The sequence below is a fragment of a genome, unplaced genomic scaffold (genome assembly GCF_019419815.1).
Source record: "Pyrus x bretschneideri cultivar Hongxiangsu unplaced genomic scaffold, Pyrus_bretschneideri_v1 Contig4, whole genome shotgun sequence".
NCBI lineage: Eukaryota > Viridiplantae > Streptophyta > Magnoliopsida > Rosales > Rosaceae > Pyrus > Pyrus x bretschneideri.
In genome coordinates this window covers 5415001-5435029 of record NW_025999723.1, presented here as the reverse complement: position 1 = coordinate 5435029, position 20029 = coordinate 5415001, and the positions used below count along the sequence as shown (strand labels likewise).

The window sequence follows — 20029 nt, the reverse complement described above, 5'->3', positions numbered from 1 at the left end:
CGCTTTTAGTTATTTTTTAAATAACATTTAAACATGACCATAATTTATAGGAAGACTCATATTTTATAGGGAAGGAGATTTGAAGTCGAAAAAGAGGTGAACCGGATAAAAGCTTTCCGTGAAGTTTAGCGTTAATCCAACTTTTTTCTTACCATAACTTTCTCACACCACAATTTACTAAATAGTTTATAAAGATAAAAAGCCTTTTGGAAAAAAACATAAATTGTCCCAAATAACGGAAAAGGATCCTCGCGGGGTGATCCTTTTCTTGGGGATCTAGAAGATCTAGTGATTATGACCATTCATCGTGCATCGTACGGTCAATTTTCGTTAGGTACTATTAATATTTAAGTTTAAATTTTAAATTTTAAATGATTTCTGATCACACGATGTACGATGAATTGTCATGATCATAAGATCTCCCGAATCCCCAGGAAAATGATTCGGCGAGGATCCTTTTCCCCCAATAACTAGCTCCAAACGGGCACAAAATACATGAATTGTCATGATTAAGGGAACATACACTCTCTTAACTAACTGATTTAACTCACATCTGTCATCAAAGCTTCACATGAGAAACACTAAGGAGACTCTCAAAAATGGAACGCTCACCATTTCATGTTTTTAACATAATATTTTATAACGTTGGTACAAAAAATTAATATTAAACTAAGAAGTGTCAGAATGTCTACGAAGAAATCTTATTTTTGAACCTCAAGCTGGTGATATTTTTCCGTTGTTATTAGCCTTTTTTTTAACCAAATTAGGTTGCCTATTGTGTGGCTTAACCGAACTTTTCCTTTCCTTAGTTTTAAAATACCAATGTACTAAAAAAAAATGCTTTTAGTTATTTTTTTAAATAACTTTTAAACATGACCATAATTTATCAAGAATAGTCGTATTTTATAGGGAAGGAGATTCGAAGTCGAAAAAGAGGTGAACTGGATAAAAGCTTTCTATGAAGTTTAGCGTTAATCCAACTTTTTCTTACCATAATTTTCTCACACCATACTTTACTAAACAGTTTATAAAGATGAAAACCTTTTGGAAAAAACATAAGTTGTCCCAAATAACTAGCTCCAAACGGGCACAAAATACATGCATTGTCGTGATTAAGGAAACGTACATTATCTTAATTAACTGACTTAATTCATATCTATCATTAAAACTTCACATGATAAACACTAAGGAGAGTCTTAAAAATGGAACTCTCTGTCACTTCATATTTTTGACACAATATTTTACAACGTTGACATGAAAAATTAATATTAACTAAGAAGTGTCAGAACTTCTACAAAGAATCTTATTTTAAGAGTCTTGTTAGCATTTTTGCTTCACTATTCAACGAGTACACAAAATAATAATTAAAAAAAAATACCAATTACGCGCGCTTTAACGAAACGATCCTGAAAACAGATAACTCCTCTCTGCGTGTGTTTGTATCTTTTCTGAGGATAAGACGCCCTCTCACGGTCTCACCTCACTGACACTCTGAAAGCTTCTAACTTTCATACAAAAGCTTCTCTCCAAGCTCCAATGGCGCTAGGGTTTCATCTGAATTAGAACCTCTGACTAGCTACTAGTTGAAATGAACTTCTCCGCAACCTTTCGAGGGAATTTCGTCCCCTTATCGCAGTGCAGCTCTTGCTGCGATCTTCGTTTTCAGCCCTATTTCGCTTCGGGAACCTGTTCTTGGCAAAAACGACATCGTCGTAGAAGCAGCTTGAAGCTCCACCAGGTTTCGAGGCAAGATTTTCTCTGTATAATCTCACCAAACAATTATCAAATTATTATTGTTATTCTTCTGTTTGGAATTTGACTATTGTGATTAATTTAGATTTTTGAGGAAGCGGGAGGTTGTTTGTAGAGTGAGTGAGACGGAGACCGAACCGCCACCGGATAGCAATAACGATGAGGTGCAATTTCAATTTTTTGTTAAATTTTGATGTTAATTTCTCAACATTCATGTTTCTCAATTCTTATCTATTTTGAGATTTTAGGAAAAACAAGGACATGAAAATGAAGATGGAGATTCCGATGCCGTCCATCTCGCTTCGCAGCCGATAGTTGCAGACCAAGTAAACAATGATGCTGAAACTAAGGCTCAACAGGTACTGTCAGTCAATTGAAAATTTTATCTTCCTTACATCTTCAAGTTTCGAGATTTACAAGTTAATAACAGAGTGATTGTGTACTCGGATATAGGCGAAATTGATTTCATTTCTGTTTCTCATGATGGAGGTAGTAGTACGAATAATTACTCAAAGCGTATTCCTTAGTGACTCCCATTCACTAGTTATACATGAAAATATTGTCCTTGGAGTTCAGTATGAAACCCCCAGTCGCGAACATTATATGTGGGCAAATTTTCCATTAGATATCAGTCCCCTAACAGGAGAGTCTATCTGCCAGAATGTTGGTCTCTCACTATTCAGATTTCTTTATCTCAAAAGTGAGGATAATTAATTTCTTATTCTGATGAAGAGGGTATTGGAAATTAGCTCCGTTGACGCTTATTGTGCTAAGGTTGTGTTTATGACAGGAAGTTGAAAATGTAGAAGTTTCCAGTGGATCACCTCTTCCAGGTGTGAAGGTGATTATGAAGTTCTTTGATGTTTCTTGTACAAGAAGACGCCTCTTTTTTTATCATCTCTTCTTTTTAACACCCCCTTCTTAATATTTTCCTGAACAGCCACAGCTGGGTGAATCCATCCGGATTCCAAAGGAAACAATTGATATTCTTAAGAACCAAGTTTTCGGCTTTGATACCTTTTTTGTGACAGGCCAGGATCCATATGAGGTGAGTTGACTGATTGCATTACTTTTTATGTCCATGTCAATTTCTCCACTGGATATAGGTGAAGTAAACATAGGGAATGGCATGTCGATATAACCTCAGTTGTTGGGTGAAGTTTCCTTCAATATTCCTATGGAGGGTACGAATTTATGCATGCTTCTCTGTGCACTTAAAAACTATCCTTTAAAGAGTAGTCGAGAAAAAGCTGATAATGTAGCAAACCATTGGAATGTTAAGATATGCTTTCTAACCTGCGTGTTTGCAAAACCTCTGATTTTGTGTTACTTCTACCAGACTGGAGTATTGTTTAAAGGAAACCTGCGAGGAGTGCCTGCTAAAAGTTATGAAAAGATATCAAGGAGAATGCAGGTATCTATTTCTGTACTTCCTCTATTTTACGATTCAAAATTACGATTGATTCCCTGTTAAAGTCTGCACAATCTGTTTGTAGGACAAGTTTGGCGATGAATATAAGCTTTTCCTTCTAGTCAATCCTGAGGATGATCAACCAGTGGCCGTTGTAGTTCCACAAAGGACTTTACAGCCAGAGTCAACTGGTGATTCTTTAGCTCCTGCCCTGTTACAGGATTTCCATGGAAGTTGTAGGCAGAAATCATTCTCTAAAGCTTATGATTTGTTACGATGATGGATTTGGTGTCAATCTTGCAGCCGTCCCAGAGTGGTTTGCAGCTGGTGCTTTTGGATTGGTCACGTTGTTTACCCTACTTCTTCAAAATGTTCCTGAATTGCAGTCCAATTTTCTGTATGCAAGTTTCCTTTCTTGTATGTTCCTAATACTAAGTCAATAGGAAGTATTCTGTATAGGTTCTTGTTGTCAATGGTTACCAATACAATACACTGTTATATGCTCTCTTTTTTTTTAATCCTCAAGATAATAGTGCACACTCGCGATAATAGTTTTGTTGTTTTAAAAATGTCCCAGGTCAGCTTTTGATAATCCTGAGCTCTTAAAGAATGGTTTACCTGGAGCCCTTGTAACTGCAGCTGTCCTGGGGGTGCATGAGCTCGGCCATGTTTTAGTTGCAAACAGCACTGGAGTCGTGCTTGGAGTGCCATACTTTATCCCCAGCTGGCAGGTGAATTTCATATGAAGAAACTCCCCCAACCCCCCATTTTTAAATGACGAGTTTACCTGAATAAATCTGCGTTTCCATATACGAGTAAATATCTGTGAATGTCTGCCCTACAGTAGCTTTACTTTCCATACAGGCTGATTGTTTCTTTGTCGCTAGTTTTTAACAATCATGTCATGAGTTGAAAGAACTGCTAGGAGAAGTGATCAGGACAGAAGTATAGAAATTACGGCTTATCACGAGGCTGACATGCTTGCTTCTACCCGTGCGTGCTGGTTTACTTTAATTTTCTTTTGCTAAACACAGACAAGTTTTAATGAACTGTTTGCTGGCAGATAGGTTCTTTTGGTACAATTACAAGAATTGTGAATATTGTACCCAAGCGTGAAAGTCTTCTGAAAGTTGCGGCGGCAGGACCCTTGGCTGGATTTTCCTTGGGATTTGTTCTTCTGCTTCTAGGATTCTTCTTACCACCTAGTGATGGCATTGGTGTCGTTGTCGATGCTTCTGTTTTTCACGAGTCTTTTCTTATTGGGGGTACTGGTAAGCACTTTGTTTTAGAGATGTATTGCGTGCTTAGGCTTTATGTGCATGTTCAAGTTTCGAATGGATAACGGATTTCAGCAAACCTTTGTTTCCTTAAGTAGATATAAGATGTTAAAACCCTGACATTCGTTTCATTTATAGCAAAGCTTCTTCTCGGGAAAGCGCTGAAGGAAGGCACTCCCATCTCTCTTAACCCTCTCTTGTTATGGGCGTGGGCTGGACTCGTTATCAACGCTATTAACAGCATCCCAGCTGGAGAGCTTGACGGGGGCAGAATTTCGTTTGCCATTTGGGGAAGAAAGGTATGCAATTCGAAGTTCATTACGACTTTAACTGGCAGCTTGAAGGTTGGAAATCTGTACTGATCAATCGTTTCATACAACAGGCTGCAACTCGCATCACCGGTGCTTCAATCGCGCTGCTCGGATTATCATCCCTAGTCAGCGACGTGGCATTTTATTGGGTGGTTTTGATATTTTTCTTACAGAGAGGGCCGATTGCTCCACTGTACGAGGAGATCACAGATCCTGACGACAAGTACGTTGGCCTCGGGGTATTAGTTTTGTTCTTGGGATTGCTGGTATGCTTACCATACCCCTTTCCCTTCGTAGATGAAATCCTGACAAGTTTCTGAGGGAGCTGAGTCTTGCATACATATTGGAATCAGTACCACCTACTAGTTGATACATACGTCTTCGTTCAATAGCATGGATTGTTCACCATATGTATAATAACAATCAGCCCATATGTTTCTATTAATAAAGTGAAGTAATTTTTTGGTTCCTTTACATAATTATTAAGCGCTTTGTGCAGAATATTTGGCTGAAAACCAATTGAAAACGTCTTGTTTTTCATAAATATGTTCAACACTATAGACTTACATGAAATGAGTTTACTGTCATTGGCACGGTTTGATATGGCATGTTGTGTGGAGAGAAACTTTTACATTACATGGCATTATTGGAGCATCACAGTCAGGGAGGATGTACATTGGAACCAAGGTGGTTCTGAGACCACTTGTAGTCTGAAAAATATAGATGTAAAGGTCTTCCAATGACTTTTTGAATGTTTGATGTAATGCCTTTTAGATATATCTTGGTAGCACTCGACAAGTTGCATCGACAGACTCGACAAATTCTCTTGATAGCACCCATTAGATTGCTTCAACATATGTTGATATTTGTTGATATGTGCGCAATATGATTCGGCTAACAACAACGAGACCACTAAGTGTTCAACAAAATGTTTCAGTGAATAAATTGAAATTATTTTACACATTTTACGCTCTGTTTCTATCTAAAAAACTTTTAAGAGACATTTAACATTGGACCTCCTAATGTTCAAACCGACCACGATAACATCAAACTCGTTCCAAAGAAATCTATTCACAATTCAAACGTTTATATCAAGAAGAATAGCTACGACCGTAGCCAAAAACTCGCTAGCCGTAGGAAAACTGACTATCATATTGTCAATGCCAACGTGTGGAATACCATTTCCTGTGCGGTTTGTTTTGCGTGAAACAAAGCAGAAAAATGCTTTTAAAAAACTCGAATACAACGTTTTCCACTTTTTCAGACGTTAGCACTAAAACTCGTAAAGTTTCACTTGACTACCAACTCTTATTGGTTGAGCTCGATGATGTCTAGAGAAAATTTTAGTTGTGGTGGAAACATAAGTGATACACTACGTGTTTTAATAGATAATGAAAATTTTATTTTTTAAGTTATAAACTTTTTAGCACATATATCATACTATTTATTTAGTGACATGTGATGTACCACTCCGTGTATCGATTACATTGAAAAATCTCACATGATGCCCATACTACGGGACCACAAACAAACCTAGCAACCTACGACAGCTCCTGGACTTTTCATGGCGGTCGAAGAGAGAGACCTTCAATAATTGCAACTCCAAAAGTTTAAGGAATAAGACTATTCTTTTCTATTTGGCATTTCAGTTAAAATGATTATTGAAATTGACATTATTACTTACTTTAGCCTTTGAAAGTTAGAATCGATAGAAATGGTCCATGATTTTATCTACTATTAATTATTTTGTCATTTAGTAAATTTTTTTGTTAAATAAGGCCCAAAATGAGAAAAATACACTGAATTTAATAAACAACATGCCAAAATGATTTAGCAAAGTTTAGTGTATTATATCATTTTATTCTCATTTAATGGAGATTTTTCTCGTAAAACCAAAATAATGATTGATGAATTAAGGATTATCTTTATCGATTTCAAATACTCAAGGACTAACATAAAGAGTTATGTCGATCTCAATGATCATTTTGACTAAAAAGCCTTTTTAATTTTGAAAGAAAGATTCTCAGCTACTCAAAGAATTGGAAAGAATTCCTTCTCAAAGTGTTTTTTCGTCAATTTATAGAACTTTATGCGTAAAATCAGAATAATTCATATTATAAATTATTTATAAAAATTGTCTTTGCAAAAAAATAAAGATTAAAAAGAGAAAACAAAAGAAAAGATTAATATTTGCATCCTTCACTTCTACTTTTGTATCTCTCTCTCCTTTTTTTATTCAATCTTACGACCGAAAACAAAACAAAAAAGTGCAAAAGAAAAATGAGAAAAATATTTGGATAAGGTTTTTCCTATTTACTTGGATAACATTCCTCCTATGTCCTTACAAATATCTTCCCCTTTTGCTTTTCTTCCTACAATATTTGTCATGTTATACCCCTTGAATATGACTTCTCACTTGGCACTGAATGCACAATCTAATTACAACAAGTTTCCTACTAAAAAAAATGAGAGATGAGATTTATGTGGTGTATAATTGTGATAATAGTAGAAGGTCAGTATCAAATAATACAATAAATGTACGCGGTGCATCATTATAAACGCATTTTACACGTGACCGAAATTTTAAAATTCTAAATGAAATTTTGCAAAGAGTCGTATTTACTTTTATAACCAATGTTCCGTATATAATATCTAGACGTTGCATTATACTTGCTAATCACCTTAATTACCTACCCAAATCCCAAATCTTAGGTACAAAATCTAACATTAATTGCCATAATCCCCTATTTCTCATTCCTTTTCTCACCTATTTCCAATTGTACATGAAGGTGGTCGGTGACAAACACAAAATTTGACAAGCGTTAAGGAGAGACGATAAATAAGGACACAGAGATTGTTACATGCACACACACTTTTTATTGGAACTTTGTCAAGTTTTCAGTAGTTCCACCCCATTTTTCGCAGGAAGCACACCCCCAGAGCGCCGCCTGAGAAACAGAGTGAGTACCGCCGGCGGCCCGCACTTTCGGTTTCTCTTTCGATAATGCCAGCCCTCTGCTTCTCCCAGCGCCTTGTGCTGCCGAGCCAGCGGCTGTCTTGGGTTCCGGTCATCGGCATTTCGAGTAGAAACTCGAGCTCACTTGCATGCGTCCCCAGGACGAAATGCTGCGCTCTCTCGAATCAGTCGTTAGGTGATTTAACATTTTCTCGGTTTGATTTATACTGTTTGGTTGCTGAGAAAATGCGGGAAAAAGGAAAGAAGTATAACCCTGTTTCATATTATCACCGCATTTAGGCAAATTACTTGATTTAAGCTCAGTTGATTGGTGCTTAATTTAGATTTAATTCTAGTGATTAGACTTGTGATTCAATGGTATTTGTTTTGTGCAATTTATATGGATTAATGCCATTATTTTCAAATATTTTCTTTTAACATCAAGAACATAATACTTTGAAGTTTTTAATTTAGATTCTTTCTCTTCTAATTATTTAAATTTCAAGATTTATTGGAGCTTTGGTTATAAGGGACTAAATTTATGATTTATTTCTTCTCTAAATTATATTTCTTTATTTCTGTAATTTTTTTCCTTCTACTTTTTCAGTTACTGATGATGCAAGCAAGTTTGTGGAAGCTTCAAAGAAAGGAAATTTGGTTCCTCTTTACAAATGTATTTTCTCTGACCAGCTCACTCCGGTTCTTGCATATCGATGCTTGGTTAAGGAGGACGATCGAGAGGCTCCAAGCTTTCTGTTTGAATCAGTGGAGCAAAACTTGCAGGTTTCGATCAAACTGTGCTAAATATGATTTGATACTTATTGGTTTTGAAATGATGGGTATTATTTAATTGTACATTGTAATTTTGTGTTGCATTGATTGTAATAGGGGCGTTTCAGCGTTGTTGGTTCTCAACCAACAATGGAAATTGTGGCAAAAGAAAATAAGGTGACGATCATGGATCATGAAGAAGGGCGCATGACTGAGGAGTTTGTCGAGGATCCGATGGTTATTCCTAGAAGAATCTCGGAGGGTTGGAGTCCCCAACTTATTGATGAACTTCCCGATGCATTTTGTGGTAAGAGAAGTGAAGATGCAAGTTACGTTCTTTTATGACATGATCTTACTAAATATCATAGATGCGATGAAGATATTTTCTGCTAGACTGTATGCTGCTGGTTTTTCCCAAATTGGTTTCCCAGATCTCCTATGCTCAAGCTAACATGGAAATGTACAAAGATATAGTTGCTTATTTTTCGAGATTATCATGGTTCTCCGTTTTGCTTATGTTTTCCTTTCCGTAATTCTTGAGTACATAAATACTTCATAGTAATTATACATGGAAATTATAACACAATACATTGGTATATTGTTCTGTGAACAACTTTAATGAATTTTGACATTAGATGCATAGAAAAAAGTACATTGGTTATCAATTTTGAATGACTAAAGCTTTCTGATAAACTGAGTTGTCGGAGTTACTTAACAAGTTCAAGTCTCATTTTACTGATGCAAGGATAACCACGCTAATGTGTGCTTGGATATGCACTAATGCAATTACTTTGTAATATTGAAAAAGTAGAGATATATCTCTATGCATACATATTCTTTGTTAAAAATCTCGTAACGTGCAACATCAGACTTTGTTTCAAAAGCCACCGCCTTCATAGATCTGTGGCATTTCTGAGTAATTGTAGGCTTTCAGTTGAAGATGAAAGCCAAACTTTATTAGATGCTGGATTGACACACTATAGTTTATTTCTCTTTATGCTTCCGAGAACATGCTTAGTGATAAACCGTTTATGAACAGGTGGCTGGGTAGGTTATTTTTCGTATGATACAGTTCGGTATGTGGAAAAAAGAAGACTGCCGTTCTCAAAGGCCCCCAAGGATGACAGGAATCTTCCAGACATGCATTTAGGGCTTTACGACGATGTCATAGTGTTTGATCACGTGGATAAGGTACTCTTGTTTCAATCTTCTTACAGGCATTGCACATGAAATCCAATAAATAAAGTTTCGATGTTTATGTGTGAAACCGCTAACTGTCTTTAACGTACAATTTTATAACTTTGGCGTGCAATATGTAAGTACTATTTGTTTTTCAATTTTCAACCTACGAATTGTTTCCTCAGAATTTGATTGGTAATTACTGTGACTCAGTTATGGTTGAGGTTCTTACGAGTTTTTGTCACTCTATTCATCTCAGAGAGTTTATGTGGTTCATTGGGTGAGGCTGGAACGGTACTCCTCAGTTGAGCAAGCTTATACAGATGGAGTAAAACGTTTGAAGGATTTGGTGGCTAGAGTACACGGCCTCGACCTGTGAGTAACTACTGTACTTATTTATCTCTAGTTACATTGTATTTCGTTTTTCTTTGTAGTTCCATATAGAATTACATCGACCTGTGAGTAAACAAAAAAGTCCAATCGGACCATATTGATTTGATCGTCGATTGTTAGCCCAAGGCTACCTCCAGGATCTATGAATCTGCATACTCGCCAATTCGGTCCTCCTCTAAAGAATTCTAGCATGACAAGTGAGGGTTACAAGGACAAAGTAAAGCATGCAAAAGAACATATACTTGCGGGGGATATCTTCCAGATTGTATTAAGTCAGAGATTTGAACGTCGAACATTTGCCGAACCATTTGAAGTTTATAGAGCCCTGAGGACTGTAAATCCCAGCCCATATTTGACTTACTTGCAGGTTTGTGTGATTTTCCTTGTGCTTTTTTCTTTCCTTTTTTGTTACGGCCAACATCTGTTCACGGTTGCAATTTCTCTTTTTTTTTTTTTTTTTTTTTTTCCATATATCTCAACCGAAAAATGAAAAATACAAACTTTTATGTATTTTTGTACTTAGGCTCGAGGGTGCATCTTGGTTGCTTCAAGTCCAGAAATTCTTGTGACTCTAAAGAAGGTAAATATGGCAAGTAATTTCCGTATTAGTTTTTCTCCAACTTCCTTGAGTTCGTATATAAGTTCTTAAACTTTTAGATTTAATCAATCGATCGTTAGCTACTCTGACTTGATGATTATTATGATGTTACAAACAGAAAAAGATTGTGAATCGGCCATTAGCTGGAACTGTTAGAAGAGGGAAGACTACCGAAGAAGATCAAAAGTTAGAAGCGCAGCTACTTGATGATGAAAAGCAATGTGCAGAACACATCATGCTGGTTGATCTAGGACGAAACGATGTTGGAAAGGTTTGTCTTAAACAATTACCTAATAGTGTGGGCATTAATGTGCAGAACGCATCATGCTGGATGATTCTTACGAATTTCAGTTGATAAACTTGTGCTGGTAATGTGGTGTGATATAGGTCTCCAAATACGGTTCTGTGAAGGTGGATAGATTGATGAATGTTGAACGGTATTCCCATGTAATGCACATAAGCTCCACGGTAAGAATCTCCGATCTGATCGAGTTTGGTGTCAGTTCACGGTTTCTAACTGTTCCGTAGAGAAAATTACTTAGAATCTTTGCGAGTGACAAAGGACATCACAATTCATCTTGCAGGTTACGGGAGAGCTGCATGATGATCTCACTTGCTGGGATGCCCTGCGATCTGCATTGCCCGTTGGAACTGTTAGTGGAGCACCGAAGGTTGTTAGTTAGCCTTTACTTTCTTCCCTTTTGCAGTTCACCTTCGACACAATTTCATCATCGTTTGTGATCTGATTCAGGTGAAGGCCATGGAGTTAATTGATGAGCTGGAGGTAACAAGGCGTGGTCCGTATAGCGGTGGCTTTGGATGGGTTTCCTTTACAGGTGATATGGACATTGCGCTAGCTCTGAGGACCATGGTGTTTACAACAGGATCCCGTTTTGACACAATGTACTCTTACAAAGATGCCAACCGGCGAAGGGAATGGGTCGCTCATCTTCAGGCTGGTGCCGGCATAGTGGCTGACAGTGATCCGGAGGATGAAAACCAAGAGTGCCAGAACAAAGCTGCCGGTCTCACTCGTGCCATCGACTTAGCGGAGGCAGCATTTGTCAAGCAATGAGAGTGTGATCCTTCCAGTTGTGTAAGGAATACAGTTCTCAAATGCCCCCACAGTAACAGTATCATGCACACAGTTAATGAATGCATCTTTGTACACAGTTTTCTTTTATGCAAAAGCTTCAGCAGCCAAAGGCTTCTTCTTCTTGTTTAATATCCTTTCAATTTAATAAACGGGCAAGTTCAGATTTAGAAGGCTCAATAACCTCAGAATTAAGAACAAAAAACGGCTTTGGTTATCGAAGCCTCCTGCCAAACCTATTTCGTGGAGCACAGTGCTTGTGAAATAACTCGCTTTTGTTTGCTGCCTGGAAAAAGCTTGGTGCAGTTGCGATTTACCAACACTGCCAGAGGGTAACCGGTCCTCGACCTAAAATTCCAGAGATGAAGGACTTGTTCCATCTCATCCAGGAGCATGCTCTCACCAATGGAGCAGGAAATACTCCCTTTTTTGGAATACCAATCTCTGCCTGCTTGCTGTGATTACCACAAACAATTGAAACGGAGCACTCGTGTCAATCCTCCATCCATCGTAATCCTGCAGACATCTAACCTCGTTCAAAGATTGACAGTTCACTATCCAAGCTTCTAGGCTGAACAAATACGGCAGTGACAAACAAAACCAGTAACTTTCTTAAGGATTGAACTTCCCAACTCCATTTCCAATCTCTCCATCTAAAATCCCCGCGGTAAAGCATTCGGCGACTTGAGCAGCAGGTCCCCTCCTTACCCTTAAAACAATCAAACTTTGGGGAAGATGACATCTGATGATTTCTCTGTAGATATGCAGACAAGTCCGGTACTCTTACATACCTAAACTTGTTCAGCAACCAATATAAACAATTACACATTCAACGGACCCTGAACTCACTTCGAAAAGGAACTTCCCTGCGTCTGGAATGCCAGCATCGTGTTCCTGACGGTATCCCAAGCCAATCAAGCACTGTCACGCCCTGTCACGCTGGCACCTTGGCATCCCAGTGTAGGTAAGTTTCTATCCGGAGCTCCGATCCCAAATCAACTCGTAACAACAGTAGAAAGAATCTCACTTGACATTAAGCAACCCAAATCAGATCAAAATACCCCCAGTTCAACAACTAAATCATAAAATTCCAATACCCCTGGCAATAAAGCAGCTTAATTTAACAGCTAAACAAAAAACACAAAATCCAAAAACGGAAAGCAAATTCAATTTCAATCGAAATCTATCGTTACCAAACAAAAAGACTTTAAATTGCTGCGAATTGGAAAACACAATACGATCTGAATACATTTACAGAAGAAAACAGAAAGCAGAAAACAGAGTTTTACTGAATATTTATGCACGTGAAAAAATACATGGGCGTACGAACACGAGCGGAGCTCCACCACCACTCACCTACAGCAGTAATCTGACCAAATTGCCGCCCCTCACTTCTTGCTATCGTAATCGACGACCTCGGAGTCGGTGACCGACCTCGAGTGCTGCACTATGGACCGTCCGATCGAGTTGATCCAGTCCTCCTTCTCCTTCTCCGAGTCGGCGATGAAGTACATCGTCTCGGAGCGCGTCGACAGCTCGAACGCGTACTGCTTGTTGAGGACGTCCTCGGCTCCCTTCACTGTGAGGCACGACGCTACCGGGATCACCCCACGTGGACTGGAGCCGCGGTTCACGGCGGAGTCCTTGAACCAGAAGAGCTTGCCTTGCTTGAGCACGAACCACCGGCGACGCCACGTCTTTATGTACTCGCCTTGTTTGGTCAACCAGCCGGTGCGCTCGGGGTTCGACCAGAACTCGACGCCTTCGTAGTCGTTGGTCTGCTCCGTCTGGCCCATCGCGGCCCGCCATAGGCTCGCCATCGGAGTTCGGGTCGGGTTCGGTTTTTTTCAGAGCGTCCAACTGAATCTCATCCCCTGCGCAGAAAGCGTAAAGGTTGGAAAATAATAAATATCGTTACTAATTAATAAAACACTCAACCAAAATTATATAAAATTATTATTTTAACAATTTAATTAAAATATAACATGCATAAGAAATATTGGATAAAAATATAATTTCACACAACTAATTTTTTTTTTTTTTTTCAAAACCTCATCTACATATAATTCTAACATATTTTTAATTCTAACATATTTCAAAAATAAAAATAAAAAATTTACTCACCCATGTGCTAGTATAAATAAAAATTTTTCATAAGTTCGACCGGTAGGCATTAATTATATTTTGAAATGGACCCCGTAGACGTTAACTTAATTGATAAGTTCCAATAAAAAACTTTTATATGTCGAAATGGACCCAGTAGACGTTAAGATAAGTTGGTTGACAAGTTGACGGCATTGGACTGTTAGGTTTTTAGGTGTAAGATTAGAATTTAATTAATGATAATTAAGTTTACATGCCCAAAAAGAGGAGAGGGTAGTTGTAATCTCAGTCAATATCTTGATTATGTTCCCATGCATATGATATGACGCCTACCAACAACGATCTGGACTAAGTATTATAATATAATTGATTGAAAACTTAGAAAAATATTTCAACTAATTATATTATAACACTTTGTTCCGGTGTATTGAACTCGTAGATGAGATTCTTGTGTGTAACGAATATATGCTCGGAGTAGTATTATTGTCATCACGTGTCACTGAGTTCTTGTGTGTAATTAGATAAAGAGAGACCAATTGTAAGAATAAACTCTTGCATGATGAATTAACTTTCACTTCACAAACGTGAACACACAGATATTTATCTGACCCTCAACGTTCATCAGCTTAATTGTCTTAAGCTTATGATTAACGTATCACATTTTCTTTACAGTAAAGCTGCATAGCAGCAAGCAACTATCATTTAGCTTCAGATTTTCGGTCTCTCGCGACGAATTTCTACACCGGTGAACGGATTTTGTATATGAATGCAGATCCCTAGTGACATCCTCCATTTTCTAGCTATGCTTTGGTGATTCTTCCGAGCGTGCGAGTCCAATCCCCAGGAGCGGAAGGTATGCACTTCCTCACAAATGGATTCATTTCACTTGTGTTCGCGTAGTTTGCTTTGGTGATTCTGCCGCCTCAGTTTCTCCATTGATGTGGTTTGCTTCCTCTTCTTTTGCTGCAGGCACTTTTTCTTCAACAGCGGCGAGGCGAGGAGAGCAGGATCCACAATCTGCTTCTGGAGATTGGAACTGTCTTTGAACATTTCTTTGATTGGTCTTCTTCCCGTGAACATTTCTAACACTAGGATCCCATAACTGTATATGTCCCCTTGTCTTGATGGTTCACCACAATTACGTACTCTGTAACTCATGAAACAATCAAGTTTATAAGTTCTCTGCGGACTAGTTACAAAATCGGAACATTACGTCTATTATACGCTAACTTTTACTTTTGGTAAATTAAGAGTTCTTCTGATAGCTAATTTCGTGTTTAGTTTTTAGTTTTCTTTTACCGGTCTTTCTACCTCTTCAATAACTTATCTGTCTAGGTAGAAATTTGAGAAATTGTGAAAGTGTGTTTAGAAGAGTTTTACCTGGAGCAGCATAGCCAGTGGTTCCCGTTATTCCAACCATGATAATTTGATTTAGAGGGGAGTCCGCGGTGGCTGAAATGAGTCTTGCTAACCCAAAGTTTTTGAAGCTGAGAAACATGTGAAAATCGAGCTGGGATTGTCCCAGAGAATTTGTTTCCACCAATGCCAATTTGTTGGAGATTAGGCATGTTGAGGCCAATGTCAGGTGGATAATGCCCCCAAGTTCATTGCCTATTTCCTCCGGAACTATTCCCACCATAATGTTATATGCCAAGGAAAGTTGTGTAGTTGATGAATGATTCCCCAAGGAAGAAGGGATGCCTCCTGTTGCTGTTAGATTGTTTGTGCCAAGATAAAGTGTCAAAAGCTTTGCCAACGAGCCAAGTTCCTATGGTATATTGCCCATGAGACGGTTTGATCTCAACTTATGATGCTCAATTCAGAGCAGTATATTAAGTTGACTGGAATTTCCCCTCCAAAATGTTGTCACTGAGGTCACGATACTGCAGTAGGAACAGATGACCAATTTGCTTTGGAAACTTGCCCGAGAAGCTGTTGTTTCGAAGGTTGATGAGCCTAAGAAAGGAGAGGTTTCCGATGTGAGGTGGTATGGTTCCTTGCAAAACAGAGCCTGCAGGTTCAAGGATCCTACTCTTTGATGCCTCCTGCTGCAAGTAACTCCATACCAGCTACAGAAGTGAAAGGAGTCATTCCATGAGTTCAAGAATTCGTATCGATTAGCAGATATGGATCCTTTAAATTTGAGTAATGCCAATCGATCAGTTCCGTTTCCAAATGGATTTCCAGAAGTGGTATATTGAAAAAGTTTCATAACAAAGAGAAGGGTCGTCACAAAAAGGTATATAGGCCGAACGGAGCATAAGCTTGGACCATGAAGATCCATTATTCAGTAAGCAGAAGCAGGAATTCTGGTGATAAAACTATGCAGACTACGAGTTGTAGGACGATGAGTAGCCTTTCCTCTGGACGATTACTGGATTCTTAACACCATGACAATTAGTTAACCTCTCAACACCATGACCAATGGGAAACAATAAATTATGGATTAAACTTCCAAGAATAAGACGCTAAGTTACTTTTGTATTTATTTATTTGTATTCAAACTTCAAATCTCAGTGCTGCTTTCTTTGAAACTGTTCTTACTGTTGACAGTAGACACAGAGAGCAAATAGATAACAAGATCTGTTGCTGTTAACTAGTATTTGAAAGCTACTCTCCAACTGGTGGTAAGAAAAGAAAAGGACAAACTGCTGATGCATATTTGAAAGAAGGAATCTGAAGGGAACAAAGATAATGCAGGTAAGAAGTCCAATTTCAGTTGAAAATTATTCTCTCATATTCTAATTTTATTTTACAATACAATAGTCTTCGTTTCTGCAAATTCTGAAAATGTAACTCAGTGCTTGAACAAACGCAGTTGTTTTATGTGCTACGAATCGAGGTTCCAGACAGTACATCCCTTGCTAGGCATAATCCGTCTACAACATGTCCAATATCCATCCGCTCTCTCGGCAAATCTGCAGAACAAGCAACTCCTATACTGGCCATGATAACCAAGCACTTCCTAACTCTTTGCCTTTGATCATCTTGAACCTGATTCCTACTGTTTGATGCAATACTATGTGTGCTGCTTTCTTTTATCTGAAGAAGTACCGGATCACATATTTCTTCTACAAGTTCAGGCAAAGCTATCCGAACAAAGTTGTGCAGGTTCAGATCATCTTTGAACATCTCATCTGTAGGCCTCTTTCCAGTAAGCATCTCCAACAGCAGGATTCCGTAGCTATACACATCTCCATATGTTGAAACCTCGTTTCCTATGCCACACTCTATAATTTTTTTTTTTCCGCACGGAAACATATGGATCAAACTGTTAAAAACTGAAATAAATGAAAAATTAATGTTCTTGTATATGTCAGAAAAAGGTTGAAGCAACAATGCATCTTACCTGGGGCGATATAGCCTATGGAGCCATTTATGACATTGGCAGTGCTTCTGTGTGAAGGAAGTGAACACGAAGCATCTGGGACGTACCTTGCTAAACCAAAATCAGCAATACGGGCAGTCATGTTGCCTTCCAAGAGAACGTTGCTGGGCTTCAAATCGCAATGAACTATTGGCATGTGAGAGTGGTTGTGCAAATAATTCAGAGCAGTAGCTATGTCGATGGCAATGTTTACCCTCTGAGTAAGGTTCAAATGCCCCTGCACAATGGGTGCCCCAGGTAGTCTATGAGCTGAAAAATGTAGCCACTCTTCTAGATTTCCATTCGTCATGAATTCATAAACCAAAGCTAGGAAATCATTCCCTTGAAAATCGATACTTACGCACACGGTCAGTAGTTTGACAAGATTTCGGTGCCTAATATTTTTCAAGGTTTCACATTCAACCATAAAACTCTCTCTTGAACGATGAGCATTGAGTACTTTCACTGCAACAATTCTTTCTTCCTGATTGAGAATTCCCCTGTACACAGACCCAAAGCCACCAGCACCAATCAAATTCCGAGAAGAGAATCCATTAGTTGCTTTGAGGAGATCTTCACATGAAACTTTCAAGAGTGAAACCTCCCATGATGATCCTAAAGTTAACTTTGATCTCGCTTTGCTTGATAGATAAAGAAGCACAAAGCGCAATGCTTTTCTGGCTGGATAAAGAAGGATGAAGCACAATAGTAAGATAACTCCAATACCACTCCCACAAGCGATTGAGATAAGTACTTTTCGCCATGGAAATATATCTTGCTTATTGTTGGAGTTGCTGGAATTGCATATGGGCAATTGTAACGTAGGTATACCTCCACAAAGCCGTTTGTTTCCCTCGATATAAAATGCAGTTCTATTTGTGAAAACTCCTTCCGTTGGTACTGAACCTTCAAGATCATTATGTGATAGGTTCAAGTTCTGCAACAAACGGAAACTCCCCAAATTGGTGGGAATTCCGCCAGACAAGTTGTTACAAGAGAGGTCCAAATTTTCAATCAATCTTAGAGAACCCAAGGATTGAGGAATTGTTCCCTGAAACGAGTTTCCTCTAAGATACAGACTACTCAAACCCTTGCAACCCACTAAACTTTCTGGGACTTCACCAGATAACATGTTTGCGGAAAGATCCAAGATTTCAAGTGACTGCATGTTACCTACTTTGAAGGGAATGGATCCGGTAAGTTGGTTTCTGGATAGGTCCAAACCCGCAACATGTGTCAAGGATGACAAAACTTGTAGTGGAATGGGACCGCTAAGAATATTTTGAGAAAGATTCAAGTATATCAAATGACTGCAATTACCAAGACTTTGCGGTATTTGTCTTTCTAAGGAATTGGACATGAGATCTATTGTTTCTAGAAAAGATAGATTGCCTATAGAAGGTGGGATGGTACCTGACAGTTGATTGTTATCCAATACCAAATAAATAAGTTTATCTAGTTTAGAAATTGAGCTTGGTATAGAGCCCCTCAATAGGTTTTCCTCAAAGTCTATTCTCCTCAAGTTGATGAAATTTCCAATCTCAGAAGGAATGCTTCCGCGTATCTGATTCCACCCCATTCTCATATCCTCGAGCTTTATTGAGAGATTGCTGACAGATTCAGGTAGCACTCCTCCAAAATGATTGGATCTGATATCCAAGCGCTTTAAGTTGGTGCAATTAACCAGAGAAGAGAGAAAGTCCAAGTCACCTTTCTCATTATTTCCAAGATTGTTAGTATCTATTTCTAACCGGAACAGATTGGACATCCTTACCAGATTTGGTATTCTTCCGGAAAACTTATTTTTTGAGATTTCAAATATTGCAAGGTTGGAAGCGTTGGAGATTGTAGTTGGTATTGGTCCAGTGAATGGGTTGTATTGGAAGTGAAAGGCTTCGAGGTTGGGGAATATAGTGTGGCCCAAGCCAGGAGGAAGAGTTCCATGAAGTTGGTTTAGAAACACCGAAATGATTGTAATAGAAGAGAGGTTGTTTGTGGATGGAGGGATGGTACCATTCAAATAATTTGAACCCAAATAAAGAGTTTTTAGGCTATTCAACTGGCCAAGGCTATTTGGAATACCTCCCTGCAGAATATTTTCTGCCACAGATAATTCCTCAAGAGAAGAAAGATTCCCAAAAGAATGTGGGATTTCCCCACTTAAATTGTTCTTGCCTAAATTAAGTACATGAAGCTTGGACAATGAGCCGATTTCAATTGGAAGTTTGCCACTAAGATCATTTCCATATAATCCAAGGTATTGGAGGTTAGAGCAACGCGATATGTTGAATGGAATATGACCACTGAAGGAGTTGTTTTCAAGGCGTAGTTGTTGCAACCGGAACAAACGACCAATTTCTGGAGGGATGTTTTGTTGAATAAGAAGAGTATCCAAGATAACTCTAATAATCCCAAGAAGAAGAGAATAGAGCACACTCTTAAAGAAAGCTCACAAAACAAACTAATTAGCAAAACTTTTCTTATTTAGCTCTAGGCTTTGTTTTTCCTTGGATGATATACAATGCTTGGGGACTTGGGTATTTATAGCAAACCAAATGAAAGCTACACCACACACTTAATTAAACTAAGATTATTTAGTACCACACAAAACCCACTAATTGCACCTAATTTTTTCCACTCAACCATACCTAACATTACCTAACTTTGCAATTGTAAGCAATTACATCATCAAACTAGATATGGACTTGGACTTTAGATTGGGTTGTGGATTACTTATGGTTTTGGGCTTGACATTGATTCTCAACACTCCCCCTCAATGTCAGCTCTCATTCTTTGCACTGTGCTGAGCAGACAGCGA

At 38.4% G+C, this 20029-nt stretch overlaps 4 protein-coding genes and 1 long non-coding RNA gene across 5 annotated transcripts; 3 read left to right on the top strand and 2 right to left on the bottom strand.

Annotated features, from left to right (window-relative positions):
- The first annotated feature begins 1561 nt into the window (after positions 1-1561).
- Positions 1562-5220, top strand: LOC103942357 (probable zinc metalloprotease EGY2, chloroplastic). Its single transcript, XM_009352546.3, has 12 exons — positions 1562-1746; positions 1838-1916; positions 2001-2111; positions 2543-2593; positions 2693-2800; positions 3092-3166; positions 3249-3354; positions 3467-3560; positions 3741-3894; positions 4227-4434; positions 4579-4739; positions 4823-5220. Exons 1-12 carry the CDS (start codon positions 1589-1591, stop codon positions 5069-5071), a joined length of 1554 nt encoding a protein of 517 aa, XP_009350821.2. The 5' UTR covers positions 1562-1588; the 3' UTR covers positions 5072-5220.
- Positions 5221-7428: 2208 nt separating this feature from the next.
- Positions 7429-11910, top strand: LOC103942329 (anthranilate synthase alpha subunit 1, chloroplastic). Its single transcript, XM_009352523.3, has 11 exons — positions 7429-7903; positions 8315-8490; positions 8596-8785; positions 9518-9669; positions 9917-10032; positions 10171-10417; positions 10574-10630; positions 10767-10919; positions 11036-11116; positions 11233-11319; positions 11400-11910. Exons 1-11 carry the CDS (start codon positions 7756-7758, stop codon positions 11721-11723), a joined length of 1731 nt encoding a protein of 576 aa, XP_009350798.2. The 5' UTR covers positions 7429-7755; the 3' UTR covers positions 11724-11910.
- A 1020-nt stretch (positions 11911-12930) lies between these two features.
- LOC103942340 (pleckstrin homology domain-containing protein 1-like) lies at positions 12931-13576 on the bottom strand. The gene has a single exon (XM_009352532.3). It carries the CDS (start codon positions 13559-13561, stop codon positions 13130-13132), a length of 432 nt encoding a protein of 143 aa, XP_009350807.1. The 5' UTR covers positions 13562-13576; the 3' UTR covers positions 12931-13129.
- Positions 13577-14557: 981 nt separating this feature from the next.
- On the top strand, positions 14558-16753 carry LOC125468761. The gene is made up of 3 exons (XR_007251184.1): positions 14558-14697; positions 14814-16544; positions 16663-16753. It is a non-coding gene; the product is annotated as an uncharacterized LOC125468761 (long non-coding RNA).
- On the bottom strand, positions 16539-19694 carry LOC103942987 (probable LRR receptor-like serine/threonine-protein kinase At3g47570). Its single transcript, XM_048565122.1, has 2 exons — positions 17194-19694; positions 16539-17074 (listed from the first exon to the last, which is right to left on the bottom strand). Exons 1-2 carry the CDS (start codon positions 18977-18979, stop codon positions 16668-16670), a joined length of 2193 nt encoding a protein of 730 aa, XP_048421079.1. The 5' UTR covers positions 18980-19694; the 3' UTR covers positions 16539-16667.
- Between the last annotated feature and the right edge of the window lie 335 nt (positions 19695-20029).

Coding starts and splice junctions, on each gene's coding strand:
- LOC103942329 (XM_009352523.3), top strand. CDS start 7,756: ATGCCAGCCCTCTGCTTCTCCCAGCGCCTTGTGCTGCCGAGCCAGCGG. Junction 10,631..10,766: donor TTCTTGTGACTCTAAAGAAG/GTAAATATGGCA, acceptor TGTTACAAACAG/AAAAAGATTGTGAATCGGCC. Junction 11,320..11,399: donor CTGTTAGTGGAGCACCGAAG/GTTGTTAGTTAG, acceptor GATCTGATTCAG/GTGAAGGCCATGGAGTTAAT.
- LOC103942340 (XM_009352532.3), bottom strand. CDS start 13,561: ATGGCGAGCCTATGGCGGGCCGCGATGGGCCAGACGGAGCAGACCAAC.
- LOC103942357 (XM_009352546.3), top strand. CDS start 1,589: ATGAACTTCTCCGCAACCTTTCGAGGGAATTTCGTCCCCTTATCGCAG. Junction 1,747..1,837: donor AAGCTCCACCAGGTTTCGAG/GCAAGATTTTCT, acceptor TGATTAATTTAG/ATTTTTGAGGAAGCGGGAGG. Junction 2,112..2,542: donor CTGAAACTAAGGCTCAACAG/GTACTGTCAGTC, acceptor TGTTTATGACAG/GAAGTTGAAAATGTAGAAGT.
- LOC103942987 (XM_048565122.1), bottom strand. CDS start 18,979: ATGTCCAATCTGTTCCGGTTAGAAATAGATACTAACAATCTTGGAAAT. Junction 17,075..17,193: donor CATAGGCTATATCGCCCCAG/GTAAGATGCATT, acceptor AAAAAATTATAG/AGTGTGGCATAGGAAACGAG.